Here is a 24,603-nt window from a genome sequence, read left to right as displayed (position 1 = left end):
GTTTTCTTTATGCTAACCACAGGATTTTATACATAATATGTTTAGTTTACAAAGACACTTCTAAATTAGACAATATACTTATATATTTTATAGTATACAAATATGACTGCAGTATGTTGTGTGAAGGCAGTAATTCTTATGCATACCACATGCTCATATGCTTTTTTAACTTCAAAACTGAGATTAAAATAATGGTCAATCTGCTTACTGTTGAGATAGAATACTTTGATGCTGTAGAATACTAGTGTCTAACTTTGTCACCACTGTAATATGAAAATTTATAGTAATATTTAGCATTTTATAAACTGCTTGGCCTTCAGAATATGCTTTTTAAAGTTTTCTTCAGTCCTGAAACTGTTTTCTTCACCTTCTTTGACACATAGGGAGGTTATTAAAGCAGAGTGAACGGTTATGAGCTCTTTAGAGAAATCTGCTTAATTATACAATGATTCCATTGGCTTCAGCACTGATTAACTGGGTGGAAAATCCAGCTAAATAATTTTATATCTTTCTGTGGATGCTTGCCCAGCTTATAGTGTCCAATGAAAGTCTTATGATGCCTCCATGTGTTTTTTCAACGCGTCTGATTTTCAAAATAATACAATGTGCTGTTAGACTAGGTTTTATCACTAGTATAAGATTAGCTTTAGTTTGTGGTCTGGTATGTAGGCATGTCTTTTTTGGAACCTCTGAGAAACAAGTCATTTGTACCCCCATCCTATGGTTGGCAACAGCTGTTGTAACCTAGCAGTATTATTTCCTTGGTCAGCTGGAGGAACTACAGTTAAGATGTGTGCAGTTAATCCTCTCTGACTTAAGTGCCTTTTTATCACATCCGTCAAGCTTGGAGAGCAAATATTTTTCTTATTTTCAGTCTGAGTTCTCCCACATAATGGTTCATTGTGGAATGACAAGATAGTCTATAGAGGCATTTTCAGAACAGCATCCAGACTCTGCAGTATGCGATTTAAGTTATTACACCTTCTTGTGATATGAAAATAACCCACTACAAAGAATGTGAGTGAAACTTTGGCTGCGAGAGATCACTGTTCTCTTCAAATAATGCTCACCTGCTTGTTGCCTTTGTATGTCTCCAAGACATTTAGGTCATCAGCAGTTCATCTTGCAATAAAAAGATTAAGTGTTATGATGTTAAGTGCAGGTAGGATTTCAGGTTATATTTGCCTACTAAGTTTCAGTGGCTTCTGCTGTCAGCCTGTAATGTAGGGACTTTACACAGCAAAGCAAGACACCTGTGAACTCTTTTATTAGCCAATTCTACATCTCGGAATGTAAAAGACACTCTGGGAAGGTGTGGGTCAGACTTTCTGAAAATAGTTACTCACTTCTTGCTTTAGTTCTTGCCTGAGAAGCCCGCTGGTGTTTAGTCCCAAAATTAAAGTTGCTTTAAGAGGCAGAACCCCTCCTGAAAGTGGCAGTGTCTTCTATTCAGCTGTGCACTGTAGAGGGCTCAGTAACAGAATGTGGCGTATGTGGCTTGGCTGTAACTAGGTAGGATGAAACTGGACAGGTGTACTTGCCTTCCTATTCCCGTAGGAGTCACTTCTTCTAGCACACGTTTTGGACTTTCCTTTGATTTTTTGGTTTGGGGTATAACATGGTTTTCATTTAGCTGCTGATGTAGTTCAGAGAAACTAGCAAGCTGTGTGATAGGATGGAATGGTTGCTAGTGCCTGGCATTGCAATGTCTATGTGGCTTATCAAATTGCTCAAGGGTAGTAATAATCTATATGGCAGTTAAGATGTATTATGTTCAGGCCTAAAAGGAAATTATCACAAATACCCCACTGAAGGGAGTTGGGAGGGGGGAAGCCTCTGGCTGTGGATGTAGTGCAAATCTGTAAACAGACAGCATCATAGCTTTGTGTAGCCTAGTTAAGCAACGTGTTTGCTCTTGGCTTCTGTCAGAAGCCATACAGTCTGAAGCAACACTGCTGGAACAGGATAATTCCCCTGCTCAACCACCTTTATAGGTATGCAATGCTTTATCCCTGGGCAGCAATGGATACCCCTTATATAGGAGAAGGCCACTTTGTCACTGGAGGTCCTATGTATCATCAGTGAGTGATACTAAGAGGCCTGCTTTAACTCAACTGCTGTGTTCCTTCCCCCTGGGACAAAAGCCTACTTGACTTTTTCAACAGGACTAGGTTCTGAAGTTGACTTTGAAGGCTTTGAAAGCTGTGTTACCATAATATGCCTTTACTGGCAACAAGTGCGAGAGCTTTGTGTCAGGTTTTGTTGTCTTTGTGGAGTTGCTGTCTATGTTGTTTTCAGTTTGTTTTCTAGCCCTTTTCTTGCTTGGTGTTTTGTAAGCAGGTCCTCCAGAGGTGTGCAAGCCCAGCAGCCTCGCTGGAGGTGTGGGTTTGTGACCAAGCACCACGGACAGGGCCACCTCCTCGCTTCTGCAACCCAGGGAATTGTCAACCAGAGGAGTGCCCACAGTGGGGGGCTTTTCTGAGAGGTAGTTAAGCAGCTCTGACTCCATTGTAACCTTTTTAGTCCTACAGTGTCCAGTGATTGTAGTGAAGAGGCTGGATTTCGCCAGCCGTTTTCTGAAATTCAACAGCCAACGATCTTAACCTGTTTTCTGTGTGTGAAATAAGCTTAGACTCTGAGTAACAAGGAAAAAGCTAACTTGTCCTAAGGCTGTTGCAAGCTAATGAATCAAGAAAATGTACTACTTCTGAGTCTCTGATCAAATGTCTATAAGGTGCATTTACTGAGTTATTACTGCTTTATTTAGATTCCTAGGCTACAGGTACTTTGGTTAGAAATCGTTCCTCTGTGTTCTTTCTTCCATATAAGAACAGATGCACTTCTGACCCTTACTTATTCCTTGGGTTCAGGATGTCAATTGAAAATACTTAGTCTGCTTTCTGCAAGCTGCACCGGAGATGTTTAAGGCACGGGTGGACGAGGTGCTGAGGGATATGCTTTAGTGTTTGATAGGAACGGTTGGATTCGATGATCCGGTGGGTCTCTTCCAGCCTGGTTATTCTGTGATTCTGTGATGCTCAGAAAAGACAGTGTAAACTTTAGTTCTGTAGGATTTCAAATTGTAATCTTTCTTGTCTGTCTCTAGGATGCTCTGCACATGAGGTCATCACATAAGCTTGTTCATTTTGATAGTTATCTTGCTGTTACGTTTCCTGCTTTTTTTATACCTTGGGATTTGTAATACGTTGGAGCAGAGCTTACTATGCAATCATGAAATATGAAATATTGAAATAGTCATAGAATCCACATTAGAACTAGCAGAATTCTGAAGAATGGAAGACTGGCTTGATCTACAGATTGTGAAATTAAACATTTTTATTTTAACTTGCTCTGAAATGATATTTAAAGAGAAATAAACATCTTTTCTGTTGCATCTTTGAGAAACAAGAGGAAAAGTAAACATTATTTTTATGCTCTGACATGTGCTGCATGCAAAAAGATATTTTTCCTGGTTTTTATGCCAGCTTTCAAAAACGAATGTGTGAAGGAACTTTTTTTGCCACAAAGAGCCTCAATTAGGCAAGGGTACATTAAAGAGGTGCATGCTGTATTTTTAACACTGTCAGTCTGACTTTACCTTCTGAAGCTGAGTAAAAGCCATGTGAAAAAGTGGCAACCACTCCATGGAAGGCAGGAAATCGATGAAGTACGGAGCTTTCCTCAGGGTAGCTGAGGTATATAAAAGCTAGGAACTGATTGAAGCATGAAATTCTACATATATGTGGAATTATAACCTTTTTTGTGATTATTTGATCTAAGTTCCACCATGAAAAGGAATGAGAAAATGTGTGTGAACTGTCATATGGAAGTGAGAGAAGTTCTCTTTCCACTGCCAGTGAGAAAAGGGAAGATAACTTGCTAATCAATTTGACACATCATTTATGTTAGGCTGTGTAATAACCTGTTTTGTAGCGCGTGTTTGGTTACACTGTTTCATCTCTCTTTCTGTGCATGAAGTCGTAGTAGGAGGGTTTGAAGAGATTTCTTAGAAAGCTTGTACTTTACATAGTCTGTAGAAAATCTTTCTGGCTTAAAACTTCAGATAGGAAAAAAGTGTGTTATTAATACAGGGAACCTATTCTCCACTGTGGTGGGGGAAATTTTCATAGGCTTTCATGCAAGACTCCACTAGTCTATTCTAATTATGATAATATAAGTAAATTCCAGTCCTTTCTTTGATGGAGAGGAGCAGGTTGCAGGGAGCGCCCTGCGTGTGAGAGGGAGAGCGCCAAATACTTAAGCTTCTTATATTAGTAATTTTTAAAAAAGCAGGGATAGAGTTGTGGCCTTAGAGCAAGTATGGAATAGTGTTGGACACCAACTACAAATTTATTTGAGCATGGTCTCTGGCGCTCTTATGAAGTATGTAGGATGATAACACTACTACAGTTCTACAACAGTATTAAGTGAATCGTTTGTAGTGTTTGTAGGTGATCTATGCTATTGAACCAATATTCAAAGTCAAAGTCCACATTGGGCTGTGTCCAGTTTACACCTGAATGACTGAAACTTGTAATTGTGATGTTCATTGGTACAAGATTGTGAATGCTTGACATGTTGATTCAGGTGAATTAGTTCTGTCTAGAATTGCCTCATTTACACTGGTGTAATTGACACCTACCTAAAAAAAACCCCAAACGACAAAACCAACGTAAAACACTGTGCATGCTTATGTATGAAGTTTCCTCTTCATTTAAGCCAAAATAAAGGACACGTCTTAAAACCTATTATTTCTATTTGTATACTGACTCAACTTTTCTTGGTAACACTTCTCAGAAAAGCTGTTTTCAGTGGTGCTTTAATATTGATTAATAGCTATTAGAGATTTAATATGCTGTGTATACTTCTGTGTTGTTCACCAAGTTTTTTGCGTTATGGAATCAATATTTCCTTTTTGATTATCTCTGTCTCCTGTGCTACAGACTTCCCAGATGTTTCAGACTTTTTAGTTTTTTTAGTATCTATGTAATACCCAAAGTGGTAGAGTACGACCAAGAAAGACTGCTGGCTTTCCATGATAGTTTCTTTCCTTCTTTATATCCTTGAAGGATTTCTTCATGGAAGACTTGAATGAAGAGGAGTATACTAATAGATTCTTGCCTTTACCATTCCTAATAAGTAAAAATGAAGAATCTCTTCTTTGCAAGAAGATTTGTCAAGGGTGAAAGGAGTACATGTGTGTTTTAGAAGCTCTTTAAGAGTAGTCTGTAATTTATCCTAGTCTCATGTTTTGTCAAGGGCATGGCTGTGTTGCTGACCTGCAAAAATTCTCGCTAGAGCTGTGGAATAATACTCTTTAAAAAAAAACCCCAAAAACAAAAAACCAAACAAAACTAAACCAACAAACTCTTTTCTTTTTTTTAACTACAAACTTCTGAGGCTGATTTCCACCCCCACCTCCCCTTTCTAGCTTTTGTGAAAGCATTTTATGTAGCCTTTAACCCTTAGTGCTACATATAGCATCTTTGTTTCTTTTAAACCATGTCTTTTTCTTTTTTATGCCTGGTTAGGGTACAGATGCTGATCTCTTTGATAGCATTATCAAATTTTTACAGCTCCTAGAGAGATTAAGCAAATGTCTGTGTTCTTTAGCTCCTAGGAATTGGTCCAAATATGTGTATTTAGGTACAGCGGATCATATATTTAAAACAGTAGCACCCTTGCCCTTTGCTCTCTGAAATTCAAGCTGTAATCACGCTTATGTGCTATCAGGCTGAGAGCAGAAAAGCATGTATTTTTTTACATGCCCAAAATATAGTGAAAATCCCTGTGGACAGTCGTGTTTACAAGGGTAACTGTCTGCATTCAATTGTGGGTTATAAAAGTGCTTGCTTGAATAAATACACTGAGCTATCAGAGAGAACAACCAATAGTTCGTTGGACTAATTGACCTTGTCAGTAGAATAGAAACACTTGCAAATAAAATTCCCATTGCCAGCAAAGTTGCAACTGAAAACCCCTGAAGAAACTGTGTATGTCCTCTAACTATCTTGGAATGCAATGATTCAAGCAGCAGACATGTGGTGGGGGTGGGAGAGGGGGAACGATTAGCTAAGTTTTATATACCAGCATTTTTTCAGTGATCTTTTTTCATAGCATGAGGTTATGCGCGTTCCTAAAATCATTTTACTACTTTACTTTCTGTATTCAGAGTTACGTTTTCTAACAACTGCTGTTACTTCTACCACATCTCGGGTCCCCTTGTATTTGCTTTGTTGGTCTGCTTTTGTTATCATGCACACTTTTCAGAGAAGGCAAAGATGTTTGGCGAGTAACCACAGCATGTTGTAATGAGGGTGGAGTATGTTTGTCATTCTACAGCAGTGGTTGACTTACGTGAATGCCAGTGTCTATAACTGCACATACTCTGGCAGTTTATCTTTTTAAATATGTTCAAATTGCATAATAATGAATAGAATCACAGTAAAGAACCGAATATCTGGTCTTTCAATCAAAAGCATGACGAAACCACTTTTTTTTTTATTTTACCAGTGATGAGTCATGTAACTGCTTATTAAAAAAAGGAAAATACTTTACTCCAGAAATAAGTATTCACAACTGAATTAGTCATATATCAGATATTTCCTTTTAGAAGGTTGGATAATGTCACACAGGTGGAAGTAGCGTTAAAAAAAAAAAGCAACAGTGAAAGACATAATAGGCTTCACTGTGTACTATAAAAACATGATTTTTATTTTGGATAGAAAACAAAACAGGAAAAATGACATTTGGAAAATAAGGTCTGAAAAACAGTCTAGTTGGCTGCTAAATAAACTTCAGAGATGAAGTTTTTAAAAAAGCACCAAGATTTGTAAAAGGGGTGGGGGGGGGATAGTGCGTTTCACCTTAAGTAAGGGACAATGTGTAATAAGGGATTTTGTGGTTTTACAGCTCGGTGCATGTGTTTGAAAGCTGTTCTCTCAGCAACGTGGGTGGCAGGTTATGCTACCATATAATGTATTGTAGTTGGCTCTCCACACTTGTCAGGGTTAGTGTTCAACCATTCGGAAAATTTTCCCATTGTTCTATCATGTGAACCAAGGCTAGTGTTGAATTCCCAATAACCTTCTGCAGGAAAAAGAGGTTTAATTAGAAAGCTTGAAATTTGATTACTTCTGTTATTGTCTTAATGTACTTGTCTCTAATTTAGGTGCTTATCCGCAAATGCAATCAATTTTTGCTCAGAAAGATGAAAAACAAACTTAATGCTGCACTGCAGTTGCTTCAACACTTTTAAAAGAAAACTTGCATACTCAATTCTGTCTTTCTTCAGCATTAACACTCTATTTCCATCTTAAACATGTTTGCTTTAGATGGATCATAGCTTTTGGCAGCTACTGCGTTTTTAGCAAATAATACTGTTTCTAGTAAGAGTTGCAAAAAAAAAAAAAAACTTTGTGTGAGGTCCTTGTAAACTGAACCTTGGGAACGTTATGTTATTTCTGTATTTTCCCTTCTTTTGTGCTTCTTCTCTATTTGTGTCATGGTTATAAATTACATCGTTTGAACTAGAGAATTAAAAACATTTTATTTGGTGATTCCTGTAATTTAAAAAAAGAGAATGTTTGTTTTATGTGTGGGGTTTTTTTTTTACCTGTTATTTCAGAGGCTGGCACACAGAGAAATAAGCAATTATGGTACTGAAATTCCATTGTGCCAGCACCTCCAGGGCATAATCCAGAAAAACCTGCAGAATTGCCTGCTGGGTTGTATGTAGTGTGCTTGTGTGAACATCAGTGTCTGCTGTTCACACATCATCTTTCAGTAAAAGTTCCTGTTGGAATAAAGGTTCTGTGTCTGCAGAGTGCACTGGGATATTTGTTGGTCAATGGTTTTTCAGAGTTTATAGGGATTTCTAGTTACAGTTTTCCAATTTAGGCTTGCTAGATACTTTTTGCACATAATCGTTAGTGCCTCAGAAGAGAAGTGAGCAGAGATTTGAGTTTAGCAGTGTGAGAACCATATCAAGAAAGAGCCTGATGCTTTTCCTTTAAGTATTTTGCTTGAAGGCTGAAGGTGGGAGTGAGGGATAAGGTGAGTGGTTGAAGGGGAAATGAAAGCATGACAGAAGAGACTCAAATACTTGGTTTCTCTACTTCGATATTTTAACCTCTTCCCTTCCTTCTGCCACCCCCTGACACCCTCTCCCTTTTTTAATGCAAACATCCTGTGTAGTTGACATTTTAAAACAGCACAAGCACATCCAGCATTATAACTTATAGAGGGTTTTGGTGTGCTGGCTCATCTAGAATGCCTTTGTGGTGCTCAATCAAATCACCTCTTGCAGTTCACCAGAATTCTTTGTAACTGTAGGTTACAAAATGTGTTATAGTATTCACTTGCAGGCTGTAGCGTGTAACAACATCTTTTTTCTTGTTCGTTTTTAATCTCTCTGCACTTGGGCATATTGTTGGAGACTCTGGTAGGCAAACTGGGTAATGCAGGGACAGATGATTACAGTTTCTAGTCTTTTGCTGGGTTCATAACTGTTAAGAGAAAAGGAAGTGATTCTAAGCCAGATTATAAGGTTCAAGCTAGGTAAAGTGTGATAGCTCACCTTGATACTTAAGATAATTATCTATTTGTCTGACTGCATAAACACTGCTGAAGTCCTTGTGCTAGTATAATTGCCAGTGGCAAATGATGTCAGTGTATGCTTGCCAGTATAGAAATTATTCTTTTCACTATCTGTCTAAAAAAAAATTAGACTGACTTCACTTGTGGTTTGTGGTTTTTTTGTTGTTCCTGCCCTCTTCAACTGTGGTTAAGATCATGTCATATGACCACAGAATTGCATACCTGCCCACTTCCTACACCAAAATAATTGCAAAAGTGTCTGTTTCTTTTATTGTTACCAATATGGTAGTGGACTAGTTCTTAGGTATAGGTTATCTTAATTTCTTTTTCAGATTAAAGCATGATGCCTTTCCACTCAGGTGTTCTTCTTTGTTAAACAGCAAATTACTTATGAGTTCATATTACTGTGTTTATAATGTCTTGTGAACAGAGGAGCTACAATCCATTGCAAAAATTACGTTAACAGGTTGTTTGGGCATGGTTTTTTTTTTTTCTTTGATTGACAAGGGCTGTGCGTGCACACTGAATTTCCGTGCAATGTTAATTGCTGTAACAATGCCATGCATCTCTTCTAGTTTTCCTTGCTTGTAAAGATTTGAGGGGAAGCTTCTGGTAACAATTTTAGTTGCCTGTATCCCTGAGGGCAAATTGCTCTGGATTGTCAGTTAAGTTTTTTTTCTTGGATGTTTGAAGAGGCTTTTGGTCATATAAGACTTCAGCTTTCCTTGGCTCAGACTTGGAAAATCTTTCCTTTCTTTGCTTGCCTGCTGTGACATTGATTGGCTTCTGGGGGAGTGTAGAGGTTATGATGAGTATCCTGGGAGGAATCCAGACACCTGACTTTACCAGTTATTTAGCAGAGCAAGAAGTTAGATACCATTGAAGAAACTGTGTGGAACAAGGGGCTCTTCTAGGAAGAAGGTCTTGAAGAAATACTTTCCAATGTTGGCAGACCTGTGTTTGAAAGGGAAATGGTGTTTTTCTGTAGTAAAGGGCCCCACATACTGCATGGAAATTGCTAAATAGAGGACTCTTCTTTTTCTTCTGCCCTTCCGCGTTCTGCAACCATAGACCTTTGGAAAAGACCTTTAAGATCATCCAGTCCAACTACAAACCTAACATTTCCAAGCCCACCACTAAACCATGTTCCTAAGCACCTCATCTATGTGTCCTTAAAATACCTGCAGGGATGGTGACTCAGCCTCTTCCAGTGTTTGACAACACATTTGTTAAGTAATACTTACTAATACCAAGTCCCCTCATGCAACTTTAGACAATTTCCTCTTGTCCTATCACTTGAAGACCTGAGAAATCCCAAGTTATCTGTTCTGGCTTTGTATCATGTATGTGAAAGAACATCACAGGAGTCCAATATTGAACACCAGCATCTTTCTTGTAAGATTTAAAACAGAGTTCTTCTGTGTCAAAGACAATAGTAAGATGTTTCTCACTCCTGCTTTTTTCTTTCTGCAGAAGTTGCTAGGGAGTTGGAAATACCCTGCAGTGGCATTTTAGCTATTTTTTTTCCCCACAATCTGAATCAGGATTGGGAAGATAAAGTCAGTGAATTATAAATAATTGATTTTGATTTACCTGGCCATCTTCACAGACTTAATTGTGGAAAGTCATCCTTAGAGGGAGTACCACATAACTTCAGACAGCGAGAAGTGCCGAAGGTCAAACCAAAGATTGATCCTCCTCCTTCTGGGTGCTACTACTAATGCAATATTAGAATCCTTCAAAGAAGAAAGGCAGCATTTTGCATTTAATTTGGGTTAAGCATAAGGAAAGTTATAAAAGGAATGGGAACTTTCTAAGACCCCTAAGAATGTCTTGTGCTGTCATTTCTACTGGTGCTGGTCATCTTGTGCACCACGACTTATTTTCTGTTTCACTTAACTTGTAGGAAAGAGTAGCTGGGAACATCCTGTGACTATCTTAACCGCTGTTCTTTAACAGTTTAGCAGTGGGGTCAGGGGAGGAAGTGTCCCCAATGTAGAAGAAATTAGGAGCCAATTGGTCTGTGACTTATTATTTTCTGGCCTGTGTGTGGCTTCCACGTTGTAAGTATCTTTATTTGCACCAGTACAAATTCAGATTTAAGTATTTTAGTAGTCATTGCCCTGTAGCCAAGTTAACAGCTGCTAAGTAAGATTTAAAAAAAAACAAACAAACAACCCAAACCAAAGCCCCCAAACAAATCCATAAAATGCTGTGGGTGTGTCGTGCTTTATGTCAGGCTAGCACAGAAATGATCAACCAAAAATTGGCATGTATTCACAGATAGTGTTAGCATGCATAAGCACTAGTAAGAACTTACTCTGTATCTCTTGAACTGAAAAGACACTTTTTCTTCAGGTAAAACAAATGTATTTCACATAGGTATATAAGGGGGTTTTATCATTACAATCTTTCTTTTTATTTTCCTGAAGCTTAACAGTGTAGTGGAAAAATGTGATTATTCAGTGTCATTAAGTAGTTATGGAGAGGAATGCTGTTCAAGTGTCAAGTTAAGCAATCCTTGAGGTTCAGAAGGAAATGCTGCCTGGCAAGTGACAGATATCTAGAACCAAATACAGGTTTCTTGAGTAACAGATGCAGTTGCTTCAGAGCTTTCATCATAGAATCATAGAATAACCAGGTTGGAAGAGACCCACCGGATCATCGAGTCCAACCATTCCTATCAAACACTGAACTATGCCCCTCAGCACCTCGTCCACCTGTGCCTTAAACACCTCCAGCATGATAGTGCTTTCTAGAGGTAGGTCTTGCTCCCTTGGTTGCTGAAGTAATATTTTGGTCAGGGATCAGGTGCCTGCTAAGAGCTTTGAGAACACTACTTAGACGGTATCTACATCATATTCTTTCCTAAGTATTCAGTGGGAGGAAGTAAGGAATAGGATAAAATCACATTTTATAGTGGATGAAAATGTTTCCATAGACCTGAAGCGTAGTTTTTAAGGCTAGGTTGGATGAGGCCTTTGGTAACCTGATATGGTGGGATGTCCCTGCCCATGGCAGGGGGTTTGGAGCTAGATGATCTTTGAGGTTCCTTCCAACTCTAACTATTTTATGATTCTAGTTTAGTTTCTTTCTGAGGGCTGTTCTGTCTTAGCCTGTCATAAGATACCTGAAAATGCATTTGAATCTGAAAAACCTTTCTCAGGACTTTCCCGTTTTATGCAGGAGCACATGAGAGGGTGGAACAAGAGTAACAGTGCAGCATACGTGTCTGGCTTAGGGGCCTGTGCTCTTCAGCTGCCTTCGTCCAATTCATAAACCAGGTTTATCTTACACTCCTGTTTTATTCCAGAAAGAATTCTGAGGTGTTTTGTCTCACACTGAAGGAATGTTAACAGTCTTTATTTAGGCTTTTGATGAATGCTGTCCTCGGTCACAATCTTTGAGTGAACCATGAGAGTATAATATGTATTGTGCTTCTTTATTCCCCTTCTGTCTGTCAGCAGTCACGCTGAACTGTGTGTATGAGGGATTTCTTAGGTAATTTCTACTAGGAAATGCAGAAAATCCTAAATTGTTTCTCTTACATTGGGATTCATTTGTTACTTCTTAGCAAGATAATGTTGCTGAGGATAATTAGTAAGGTTAGATATTTTTTTCTGTCGTTCCGAGTGGAGTTGCGGTTCCATTTCAGGGGAAACAATTTAGTAGTATTTTCAAGTAGTCTGCCCTCTGTTTGACCAGGTCTCTGTTGTGATTACAGCAGTAACCATGTTTAATGGACAGGTTTGGGTAAAGCCAGTGCTGCTGGGGCAAGAACTTCTGTTGTGGAATTATTAGACTTCCTGCTTTTTATGGCTGTTATGAGGAGATACAGATCTACTTGCATAGCAGAATTGGATTAAACAGAGGATCATACGTACCCACAGGACTTTAAGGTACAAGTAAGTCATATATCTGTGTAGTCCAATTCCATCAGCTTGTTACTGACTTCACGTCTCCAACAGTGAGATGATATCCAATGGTAGCTCTAGGTTTAGGACTTAGTAGGCTTCCTGATAAGCTGGTTTTCAATTAAGTCACTTGTGTGTGATGTTTCTTCTAGTACCTATATTGATTTGTCATACGGTTTGTGTTGAGGAGCTGATAATCTTTAATCTGAGTGTAGTGTTAAGACTACTCCAGACTGCTGTTTGTAGTGGACATGCTGTTGTAGGAAGGTTTTCATTTATCAAACACTTCATAGCTCTACCTGAATTTCTTTTTGAACTGTACATTCTTTGCGTGAAGGATGACTTGAGGAATCTTTGACTCCTAGAAAGAAGTGAAGAAATAAAGTTTATCTAGATTGAGAAGCATAGCCTTGCATTTTTCCCGAACACATTGACATATGAATTTGTAAGAAAGCATAAGCAAAAGGTAAAAACTTTACTGCATTTGTTCCAGTACGTTAAACCAAAAGTGATTGTGTGTACGTGTAAAATTAAATGCTTCCATTGCCCAACAGTCCTGAGTCCAGCTTTGCAAATTTATGAAAGTGTATACTGGCTCATATAAAACTACCCAGCTGAACCTCTGACAGATATACTCTTATTTCTTCTCTTTTAAAGTTCATTCGTATGAAAATATATCTCCAGTATGACATGTTTATGAATTTGGGATCTTTCTTAGATGAGGCATTGCATTGCATTTTAAATATACACAAATAGTTTTCACAACAGCCTCTTGCATTTGTTTCCAATGAGTAAATATTCCTGGAGCTGAGCATTACATCTGCTCTGTATCCTGTGAAATGTTACTCTGCATTTGCTTATTGAAATCTGGCATGCTATAACTAACTTGAGTAATGTTACAGTTTCTCAGGTTTTGCCCTTTACTGAATATCTGCATCCACTGAGTCCTTACCCAGGTACAAAAATGTTTCAGTTGTTTACATACTATACTTCTGCAGGATCTGGGGATTATTTACGTAGGTTTAGTGTCATTAAATTCCTTGATTTTAGGAGATGAAACCCTCTTTCATTCTCTGCTTCCTCAGAAACAAGCCATTCCTGTGGAGCCAGGACAAATGCTTTCACTTAACTCCAGTGGATTTTGTTTTACAAAACAACAACTTGTCCTCTTCCAGGTGGAGAATAAGTAGGATTTTTGTAATGTGGTAGGATTCAGGTATAATTAATTGCAGTCTTTTTCTATCAATTAAATTAACTCAGTGAGTACCTTGTTATGTAACAGATATAATGATAGATCCACACAGTTCTATGGGCCTGTCTTTTGGTGGAGTATCAGAAATCTGTTTCTCTTCAATGCGTAATAAGAGCCCTTTTCACTGAGGGGAATGTTTCTTCTTTTGTTTTAGAGGTACTTTCTTCCCCTCACCTATAAAGGCTGCTTGAGAGCTAGCAGCTGTCTGCTGCTTTTGACTTCCTTTTAAATATCGAGATATTCCCTTTTTCTCATATTTATTAATTTCCGGTATTGCTTTTCTGAAGCATTCCAGTGTTCACTGGGATACAAAGTGCAGGGCATGAAGTGTAATCACTAGCCTGTCTCTGCCAAGATACTCAAGATGATTTGATGTTGGATTAAGCCAGTGTGGCCAGTTTTCAGACACTTAAATCTTTTATTCATTGCATAATCTGATTTTTCTTTTTTCAAATACTTTCTTTGTGTAATTTAACTGTAGCTGTCTAGACATATTTCCTTGGTATGGCTAAACAATTTTGAAGGTAAATTATGAGCTGATTTTTTTTCTTGCACTTTCACACAAACATAATATCTTTCCGTTAAATATATTAGAACAAATGGGAACTGCAGGCAACAGAAGTACAGTTTTCATCTGTTTTTCAAATATTGGTACCTTTGTAAGAGTAGCTGTTTCCCAGTAGTGTTTTCAGTCATGTGACATCCATTTGCGGTGCATCCATACAGTCCATTTACATTGTTTCTACTTGTACCCACCAGTTCTGATTTAGAAAATTGATGGGACCTCTTCCTTCATGGTATTCTGTCTCCTGGTTTCTAATGTCTGTTTGCTGTAAGGCCATGGCTTAACAAGAAACTAAATCACTTGTTTCTTTGCTTACAGGAAATTCTGCTTATTCTGTCCTTCTGTGGGGTTCTGTGTTTTTTGTTACCTTTCATAAAAGGCAGCTGCCAATGGTAACACCTTGTCTTGTTCTTTGGTCAGCGGTTCCATTTGTAATATGAATTTATATGATCTTGTGTTCTTGATGTATTTTCGGGCATCTTTGCTGCAGCATGTTCCACTGCTCTTGTTCAATCTGTTTTCTGTTCTCTTTATATTTTTTCCTGTGTTCTGATCAGGTAAAAGTGACTGGAAGGGTTCTCAAAGAAACAGTTCTATGAATCACATTTGCAGTGGCTATGCCATCATTTGCTCTGTTTTTACAACAGTTGATCCTTTAAATGTATGATCCTTTAAATGTTAGATCTTCTATTTCTCTTCTGTACATCACACTGTATACCAAAACTGACTTGTCAGTTAGTTGTCTGCTAGACTCATACTGAGCAGGATGCTTACCTGTTGCCGTGTGTATATGGGGCCTCCTCCTTAGTTACTTGTCCATGAAATGAAGAAAACATTGCAGTGAAATAAGCTTTTATGATTTGAAGTCCTTCCCAAAAGGTACAAAATGTTTGATATCACTAAACGAAGTTTTAACTTCTTAATGTGCAGTGCTGGCTATATATTTTCTGGTAATTGTTCTGTATTTTTTAAATCCTTTCTCCAACCTGCATCTGTAATCCTCTGAGCTACTGTTAATTTTAGTTGGGTAGTACCCTGCTTCTTAAATAGTAATAAATAAATAAAATCCCTTATCCTGTTTTCAGAATGCTGGAATTTTGGAAAGCTTAGTGATTTGCAGCAAACCATAGCTTTTTCTACCCTTCATTTTTAGGACCAGACTATCCAGATGTGGTCTGTTCCAGTATGTCTGCAAACTAGACTTTAAACAACTTAGGTACCAGAAGTAGGCGAACTGAAGCAGAAAGTTTGTTTTGGGCTCCATTGCCTCTTTTTGACACTGTCAGCCAGGCCACCACTCTTTTTTGTTGTTGCTTTTTCAGCTTCAGCATGCTATCTGCCAAGCTCAAGGGAAGTAACTGAGATTCACATTGGAGCCAAATCCCTGCAGGTCTGAAGAATTTCCCCTGATACCAGGAGTCTTCTCCAAGTTTAATAGCAGTGCACCTGCAAAGGTATGGCCTTCCCATCTATTGTGACAGCTGGTTAGTGAGACACAGGTCCCACTGGGAGAATGCTAACACGCTTAGGTTGTGTTTGCCTTCACTTCCTCCACTCTTGACTGATCCTTAAATGAATTATGAAAACCATTTTTCATTAAATCAGAGATCCAAAATTTCACAGCTGTTATGACTGATTTCAGTTGGACACGATATTTCGTCTGGAGCAACAGGTTCTTGTTAAGATGGAATCTGTTTTAGCTGAAACCAAACTAAACTTAGGTGACTTCCTGCTGTGGATTGAAGGTTTACTTTGGAGTTCTAGGCCTTATTTCCATACGTGCATATATGAAACTCCATGCCAGACTGCGTCATCACTCTGTTTGCTGATTTGATTGCTCTGCTTTTCAAAGGGACGGGGGGAAGATTTTTGTATTTTTCTTAACTTCCCATGGATAGGACAGCTGCCACTTAAAACATGCAGATGGTCAGGCCTTCTCTAACAAGACTTAATTGATGAATGTGTCAAGCATAAACTCTATTATGTAAAAGTTCAAGTGACCGCCCTCAAAAAAATAGGACTTTAAATGTGTGGGACTTGAGAGCAAGGTGTCCAAGCCTATTTAACATTTTTGGCCTTCTCTGAAATATCGTATACATATTAAGACATATATTCTTGTAATGAATTTTGAGCTGCCTGTGCATTGTCGCTCACAGAACGTATAATAAGTGTGTATGGCACAGCAAATGTGAAGTGTTCCTTTCTTTTCAAAGAGACTTGCATAGCAAACCAATCTGGCAAATTTGTGATGGTAATGCACATACATTTTCTAGAAATAAGAGTTGCTTTCAGTCAAATTCTAGATGATGACATATTCAAAAAGATTGTCCTATATTTTTTCTTCGCTTTTGCTTGCTGTGTTTCTGCCACCCAGAGTTAAGCAGACAATATTTTCCAAAATTAAAATCGACTAAGACAGTTTTGGCTGACGAATCCAAAGTAGCTGAGTGTTTGTTTAGCCATTTATTTGTGTCAGGCTGCACGTACCCGACTGTACCAGGGTTGGCAGCGAGTACTGTGAGCAGGTGCAGTGGTGTGAGTGGGACAGGCAGGGTGCTCGTTCTTAAGGACCACGGACAGGGACCCCTCCACGTGTGTCCGGACCATCCGCTTATCAGCCCGCGGGACCTCTTCCCACTGACCACATCTGTCAGGGGTTTTAACGTGGGCTGCTCAGCACAGCCTTGCCCCTTTTGGAGGCATCAGTACTTACGATTCTTTATCAGTTGATGCATTTGAAACAACTGTTTTTCCTGGTAGTCCATGTCATAAACTTCTTGCTGTTCCATAGCATGTGCAATTGTACCCTGTTATCTCCCATTTGACAGTGATATTATTTACTTACTTACTCAACAGATACTGCTCTTATGTTGAACACTTAATTGTCCTCTTACATACTCCTCATGTGACTTCAGAAGATTTCAAAGCAGATTGTAAGGGCAATAATAACGGGATATATATTGCAGTAATAATGATGGTGAGCTGCCTTTGCTTGAGATAATAGAACAGAGGTGCCACTTCACGGAGTGTTTTCTAGTGAATTATTGAAATACTTCTTCCCGCTTCATTCAACAATTCTGAAATGAGTAATATGAAGACAAGCTATGGGTGGTTCTGGACATGTATACACTATACACTATCTCTTACAGCTTAATTGCATAAGCCAAATTGCCACATTTGATGCATTAGATTATTAATATGGATACAAATGCTTCCAAGAGAAACTTGACAAGATGTGTCAAAAACTGATCTGTGCAAAATGAAGCAAAATTTAGTGCATTCATGAAAATTTGACCTAATATATTTGTTAATTTTTCATGGTGTTTCCTGTTATGTTGAGCTGATTGAGTGCTTCTCTACCGTATTTTCAAGGTCTCTGTGGTCAAGTTATCTAATGTGCTGTTCCTAGGGTCAGATACATGTTCTGTGACAATTATTCATTTTGGTCATCTGTATCAGTAAAGTTGTGTGTAGCTTGTGTGTTTATTTGTCTTGATTTTAATCAGATACAACTTCCTAGTACCTGGGCATTGGTTAATTTTTAAATTTTAATCTGGAACAGAATACTCTGAAGAAGAAAATTCTATAGAACTTTTTACAAGGATATTTTTGACCTTTCTCTTTTCCAACCTTCCCAGTCTTCCATAAGTTATTTCTTTTAGCTCCTTTGACCAAAAAGCTTGTATAATTACAGGGATTTTCAGTATTTGCAGGTTTCAGTGCCTTATATGGCTTATTCTGCGACTAGTCTTGTCTGCCCAAACCGTAGTTGAATCTTCCTGAGGGATGGACTGTGCTCCTCTAGACTCTTCAGGAACTGCTATTTGAAAAAATGGAAAACTTCTCTTACCTAATAGACTGAAGTTAGATTTCTTGACCATTTAAGGAGGTGACTGATTAAGACCACAGAGCCACCTCCTTAGGTGGTCGTTGCTTCGTTAGAGCAAAGTGTGCTTTTCACAGTGGGTTCTTTGAGCATATTTCTGTGTTTCTTGTTAAGCTGCTAATGTGGTGTCCCTCCTTTGACTCACTTGGAACTTTCGAAGTTTCTTTTGGACATGCTTCATTTTTCTGCTGGAACTGGTGCATCACTGCTATTAACTGGTTCTCTTCCTTCCTAAGTGAAGTGATGGCTGAAGCCCAAGCTCTGCTACTTCATGTGTTGACAGTTCCAATACTTGGAATTATGCAGAGGTTTACTGATTCTGAATCCTGTAGCTGTATGGTAGGACATAGCAGCTATGGAAAGAGAATTTTGGAAATTTAGCTTCTTTCTTCTTGGCAGTTGTTGTGAAAACATATTTGGATAGCTGTAAAAAAACAATGGCTAAACAGGGAAAAGCCTTTTCCATATTTGATCACTTAACTTGGAGAAAGTATGTGTATTGATAAATACTCCATTTCTGAAAACCGCATTTATTTCCTCTGGAATTTAGTTTTATAATCTTCTGCTTGGAAGAATGTTATTTATTGAGAACACCTCCTTTGAGAAGCTTAGGTTTTTTTACAGAACCCTGTGGTAAAAACTGGTGAAGCACATAGAAAGGCAAAATTATATTTGTGAAGAAGACTCTAGCCGCTACTTTTAATTTCAAAGATGGCTAAGTCGCTAAAATAAGAAGCAGCTTTAACTGCTTCATAAGGAAAAGTAGGAGTAAAATCAAATGCTGTTTGGTTTCACAGCCTGTTTAATGTGGCCACTAGAAATACATGTTATCGTTTGCATCTAATAGTACAGATGATTAAATGGGAATGTGATGAGGTACCAACATATCAGAGTCGTGTATTATGCTGAAGCTCTGATGGCAGCAGCCATTCTCAGGTTTCGGTCGGTATATGTGTGCAGAGGATGATTTTTTTTTTTTCTCCAGAGGAAGAAAACAAGCAGCTTTTTCTTCCTTTGTGTGCACAGAGAAGCGTATTCCCCTGAAATCTGGGAGCCCTGTATCGTGTACAATCTGGGATGCGTTTGTAATGACCCTGAATATGAAACTACTGACAGTGTTTTTCCTTTCTGAATCTTCACAGAAGGTATCCTTGTAGGGCAACAAAAATCATGTAGTGTTTCGAGTATGTTAGCCTATTGTAATTATAGCGAACGACTTGGGTTGGGTTTACAAGCCTGGTAGACGTAGCAGTTTGAGTTACATGCTGCTTTGAAGATAACAAAATTAAGCAGGATATCACTGAGTATGGAAAACAGGTCAATATTCGATTTAAACAGGATTAAGTACAATAGAAAAGCCTTCTTTGGATAAGTAATTTTCTGTCCAAGGAGGACAGCAATACCAACTTGGAACAAGCTTCCTCTTAAAAGCTCTGGTCTTGTGTTCAGTCGCCTCTCTGAAGTGTAGCCTTAAGTTGCTTTGGCTTTGGTTTTTATTTTTTTAATCTTTATTTTTTAGATGTTATTATGTGGTTTGCATCCTCTAAGGTCAAACACCTGTTAGTTGCAATAGTAGTCTTGCCAAATGTCTATGGAATTCTGTAGAACCTCTGGACTGCACAATAAAGTGGAGAAACAGAACTATTAAATTGGCTGAGGAGGAGATTTTCATTGAGAACACTACTTCTGCTTTGGCTTTCAAAATAACACAGACGACTGAAATGAGAGAATATGTCCATAGGTAAAGAAAGTTGTAGCACGCAGAGGACAGTAAAAATAAGAAAGCAATGGAGAGAAAGCAGGAGAAGAGATAGATCAGAATATATAACGGCAGCAAAGGACAGGTGAGTGATTTTTCCATTTCAATTTTTATTCCTTTGTCCCTTTATTCTGACTTTCATGTTCTTCATATTTACCAATTTTCACAAAATTTATAGTATTAGAAGCAAATTTAAAACAAACACCGGGCTTTCAGTGTATTGTATGCAAGATAGGTCTAGAGCTGCAGGAACAGTCTTGAGTTACTAATATTGAACTTGCATTGATTCTTTCCTTTGTTTCCTTTTTTTCTTTTTTTCCTATCCTTTTCTGGTAAACACATAATGGAAATTTGTTTCAAATTTCTTATTTCACTCAGTTAACTAATGATATAGCTGATCTTGGAAAAAAAAAAAAACAAACACCCAAAAAAACATGCCTTCCTGGAAACCAGGTAATAGTGACTGATTCTTAGTGACCTATGTAGGGAAAAAACACTGGAGGTAATTTAATCTGGTATTTTCTTATAGTGGACTTAGGTTGTAGAGTTGGGATGAGCCATGTATATACACACACAGTGGCTGATGCTTTTAAAGAACAGGGTTGGCAGTAAAGCCGACTGAAACAGATTTAAAGTACAGTATATACCCATAGCAGATTTGCTAGTGTGACCTGTACTTAAGGTTTCGCGACCCTTTCCATTTTAAGGCTTAACTCTTAGTTACTTTATAACTTCTGCCAAAGTTAGGTTCAGACAGATTTTTCCATGCCAGATGTCTGCTCTGCGTTGAATTTTTTTTGAAAGTTTCAGCCAAAACAGTTCTGTTCCAACAATAAGGCTAGTGAAAAGTATGTTGGTTTGCTTGTGTGAGAATATTCTGGTGTCCTTCTTTGATGCTCCAGTGCCCCCAAGCTCTGAGGCAAGGACTTGAAATTTGGCAATAGTTCAGCCTTTGTGTTGAGGATGTGCCTTTTGCCTCCCTGTAAAAATCCACCCAAATTTCCAGACCGGTTTACGAGGCTTTGAAAGGTTGCCATTTGCATGGGCTTAATAGGAATTTCTTAAAACTTCACAGTAAGTTTCCTTTAGATTCTCTTCACACTGGGAATGCTCCAGGCAGAGTAGAGCTGCATATTTCATCCTGCTTCTGCTAGGAATTGTAACAGCTGTATCTGTGTGCTGACATTGAGCTAAGAGTGGGCAGCACTTTGTCTTGTACCACTACTGCCGGTTCCCATGTCCCAGTCCTTTTCCCTGGTGAAGGACCTGGGTCCTCTGGAAAATGGAATTGTCTCTTTCATCTGAAAGAGCATGGCAAATGTGCAGGAGAATTTAGCGGGTAGTGTGTGTCTGGTTTGTACCATTCCTTTTGTCACAGAAAATGTGTCATACTGGCAAAGTATTACTTCCTTTTTTCTAGTGGATGTTCAGATAACAATCATTAGGATTTGTATTTAAACTTCAGTAACTGAGTGTGTCTCAAGGTTTTAATCATTTCACTGAACTATGGTGGCGTCAAGTTTTTATAAAAGCTAGACTCAAAGTATCACTGTACAGTAATGTGACTAAGAGAGCAAAAATCAGGAGCTCACTTTTTTCCAAACAAAATTTAACTCAGACTTCTTGCACTTGATACATTGTAGTATGGTCTCCAACTTCATCACAAGTGTTCCATGCTTTATCCAAGAGGCGTGTGTGGACCTATTTTGAGGAATAGTCCAGGATTTGTACAGTGAAGGGTATGTGTTCATCTGTTACAGAAGTTGGAACATGTGGAACAAGTGAAGCAGGGATTTGGGGAATGGAAAAAGGCTTTGTGGCCAAGACAGCTCAGTGCTGCTTGATGAATTAGTCTGTGCTCAGTCATAGTGGTTTTACATGGTGCACTCAAGTAGCTGTTCTTAAGTGGCTGCTTAAACTGTGTTCTAGTGGCTTGTTTGAGAACTCGTACTAATTTGCAGAAATGCAAAAAATTAGAACTGCATGTGAAGCCAGTGGGAGCTAAGATTATCAGAGGGATGGAGCACCTCTGCTATGAGGACAGCCTGAGACAGTGGAGGGTAGTTCCGCCTGGAGAAGAGGAGGCTCCAAGGAGACCTTATAGACCTTTTACTCTAAGTAATCCATTTCATACTGATCCAAGCATTTAAAAACCTTGTATTGTAGCTCTGGAACTTAAATTTTCCGCTTTGAATCAGTGGTCAAAATTTGTAAATTGTGAGAATGTTATTTAAATGCAAGTTTAAGTAGCAGTAGCTTGATCTTCTAAGTCATAGGCACTTTACCTTAGTACTGGTTGAATAAAATATTACTGGGATCCCTGTCCTTTGTTTCCTGGAAAGCATAATTACTCAGACTGTTGATTACTGCCTCACTAAGATAAATTTGCCCTTTGTAAAGCTGCTTCAGCAGTTCATAAATTTTATCACTTTATAAAGCCAACAGGTACCTGAAATTTCCTATGCAAACCAAGATTTTGTAGTTTTTTTTGAAAGAGGCCGGGTTACAGCAAGGAAGTGAATGTGTGTTTGTGGAACTGTCTCGATCCCGAAATGAAAAGATTTGCTGCTAAGGTTTAGTGAATTTAATGCTTTGGAAATCTTTTGTTGGAGAGCCTGCAGCAGTGGAGAGTTGTGGGTTGTGGGGTTTTTCTTTTTCTTTCTTTTTTTTTTTTTTTTTTTTTGTTTTTAAATAGATGTATGAGAGGGTGGTTTTTTTCCCTTTTTTTTTTTTTATTTTGTTCCTTGGGTGATTTCCTCAGGGTGTTCCCTGCCTCTGAAACAGTAGATCTCAGATGGGTCTTTTGAAAGCTTCAGTGAAGGCAAGACACTTGACAGGATGTTTGTCATGTAGTATTTTAAGGAGAAAGATGGGGAATTTTGAGCTGCTCAAAGCATAGGTCCCCCTTAGAGGAACTCAGCTGTGAAGAGCAGCAGTATTATTTGTTTAGTTTTGTGTGAAATCCACTTGCTTGTGGACAACTGGTTTGGGTTTTGGTTCCTCCCTGAAGACTTCCGCTTACTTGTGTGCTCTTCCATATGTGTTTTGAGCTGTGCTTTGAAGTTGGGCAAATAGCTTTAAACAAAAGCTGTTACCACACTTCTGCATAGCATCTAGCTTGATTTCAGCATGTTGATGTGTCAGTGATGTGGTTTAGAGTTAACGAGATGCAATTCTTTGCTTGCTTTGACTTTGGTTTCTGTAGGATTAAAATTAAGAAAAGAAAAAAAATATTACGCTTGGTCTGTTGTATGAACGCCAAGTCAAACCGGACTTTAGAATGTGATGAAATGGCTGTGCAGCCATTATTAAATGGCCAGGCATCTGCATTGAGACATAGGTGAGGTGAAGTACCTGAGTTATTCTTTATTTTTTTCCTCTTGCCTTGTTCCATGGTTTCCCTCATAAATGAAAGGAATTTCTGAAAACCCATTCTTCCTGTGGATTTAGTTTCTGACTTAAGTTGTTCCAATGTATTTTAGTTCAGGGTACCTAGATGAAACAATGTGACTTTTTAAGGTTTTCTGTCATCTTTGAGCAGTGTACTTCAGGAACAAGATCCAAGTAGTACTGCTTTGACTCTCTTGAATTTATCTCCAACTCTGTATTTTTTTTTAATATTGATTTTTATTTCAAAGTTAAGGTACCAAATGAAGGGTAGGTTCTGAGAAGCAAAAGCATACACAGCTATAGTCAACAAAATTTTGTATCCGGTTACACCAGCAGTAAATTAGCTATGAGTTTTCAACTGAACTATTTCAAATTAATCTGAAATGGTAACTAAAATCTTATTTGTAAGACTCTGGTCTATTAAGTAGCTTTAATATGTGATCATTTATACTAAGGATGTCCACTGTTTCTGAGTGTTTTGCTTTTTTTATCTTGTTTTTGGCAGCAACTTGAATTAGTGGAACCAAGCGGCTGGATTCATGTTCCTTTAACAGATACTCATAAGAAGCCTATTCGCACATTTATGATTCAGATCGCTGTTCTAGCTAATCACCAAAATGGAAGAGACACTCACATGAGACAAATCAAAGTGTACACCCCAGTGGAAGAAAGCTCTATTGGTAAATTTCCTAGATGTACGACGATTGATTTCATGATGTATCGCTCTATAAGATGAAATTTCTTAATGAGAAATAATAAAGACATTTTTTGATGGCAATACCATTGCTTAACTATTCAAGTATTTTAAAAGCAGGGTTTACTTCAGTGTAATTATATCTTTATGTTTATATTTTGTACTGTTTTGAAATAAAGATAATTTTGTGTTACGTTGGTCTGTAGTTCTGCATTACTTCTGCTTGGAGTCTTTGAATGCTTGAATACTATTTGAGGGGGGAAAAAAAGGGCACTTACAAAGAATGCATTTGTGACTGAGAATCAGTAGTTGATTTGATATAACACAGGATTTTTTTCAGGTGATTTCCTCTAATGACCACATATGGGAATAGTTTGTTCTGTTAATATAGTGTTACTATTCATTCCTTTACCTAAAAGTCGCTCTTTTGAAAGAGCGTTCTTCTTGAACAGACAGGGTTTAAGGATATTACCAGTAGTATTTTCCCATTGTTGCTTATGTTACTGTTGTACCCTTTTCTGTATAGTTTTTTGTCTGCTTAATGA

General features: G+C 38.2%; 1 protein-coding gene across 2 annotated transcripts in view; it reads left to right on the top strand.

The window, feature by feature from the left end:
- The window catches only part of ANAPC10 (anaphase promoting complex subunit 10), a 37,156-nt gene extending 12,902 nt beyond the window's left edge, over positions 1-24,254 (top strand). Inside the window, exons 5-6 of one of the 2 annotated variants that reach the window (XR_011337317.1) lie at positions 15,652-15,783; positions 23,870-24,003. Coding sequence is in view for 1 of the 2 variants with exons in the window: in XM_069855305.1 (XP_069711406.1) it covers positions 23,870-24,100 (231 nt within the window). In the remaining variant the exon portion in view is untranslated. Of the gene's footprint in view, positions 1-15,651; positions 15,784-23,869 lie in introns of both variants that reach the window. The other variant, XM_069855305.1, reaches the window with a different exon arrangement.
- The last annotated feature ends 349 nt before the right edge of the window (positions 24,255-24,603 follow it).

This window comes from Phaenicophaeus curvirostris, chromosome 4 (assembly GCF_032191515.1).
Source record: "Phaenicophaeus curvirostris isolate KB17595 chromosome 4, BPBGC_Pcur_1.0, whole genome shotgun sequence".
Lineage (NCBI taxonomy): Eukaryota > Metazoa > Chordata > Aves > Cuculiformes > Cuculidae > Phaenicophaeus > Phaenicophaeus curvirostris.
Note: the sequence above shows the minus strand (reverse complement) of the source record. Positions and strands in the feature narration are given on the sequence as shown.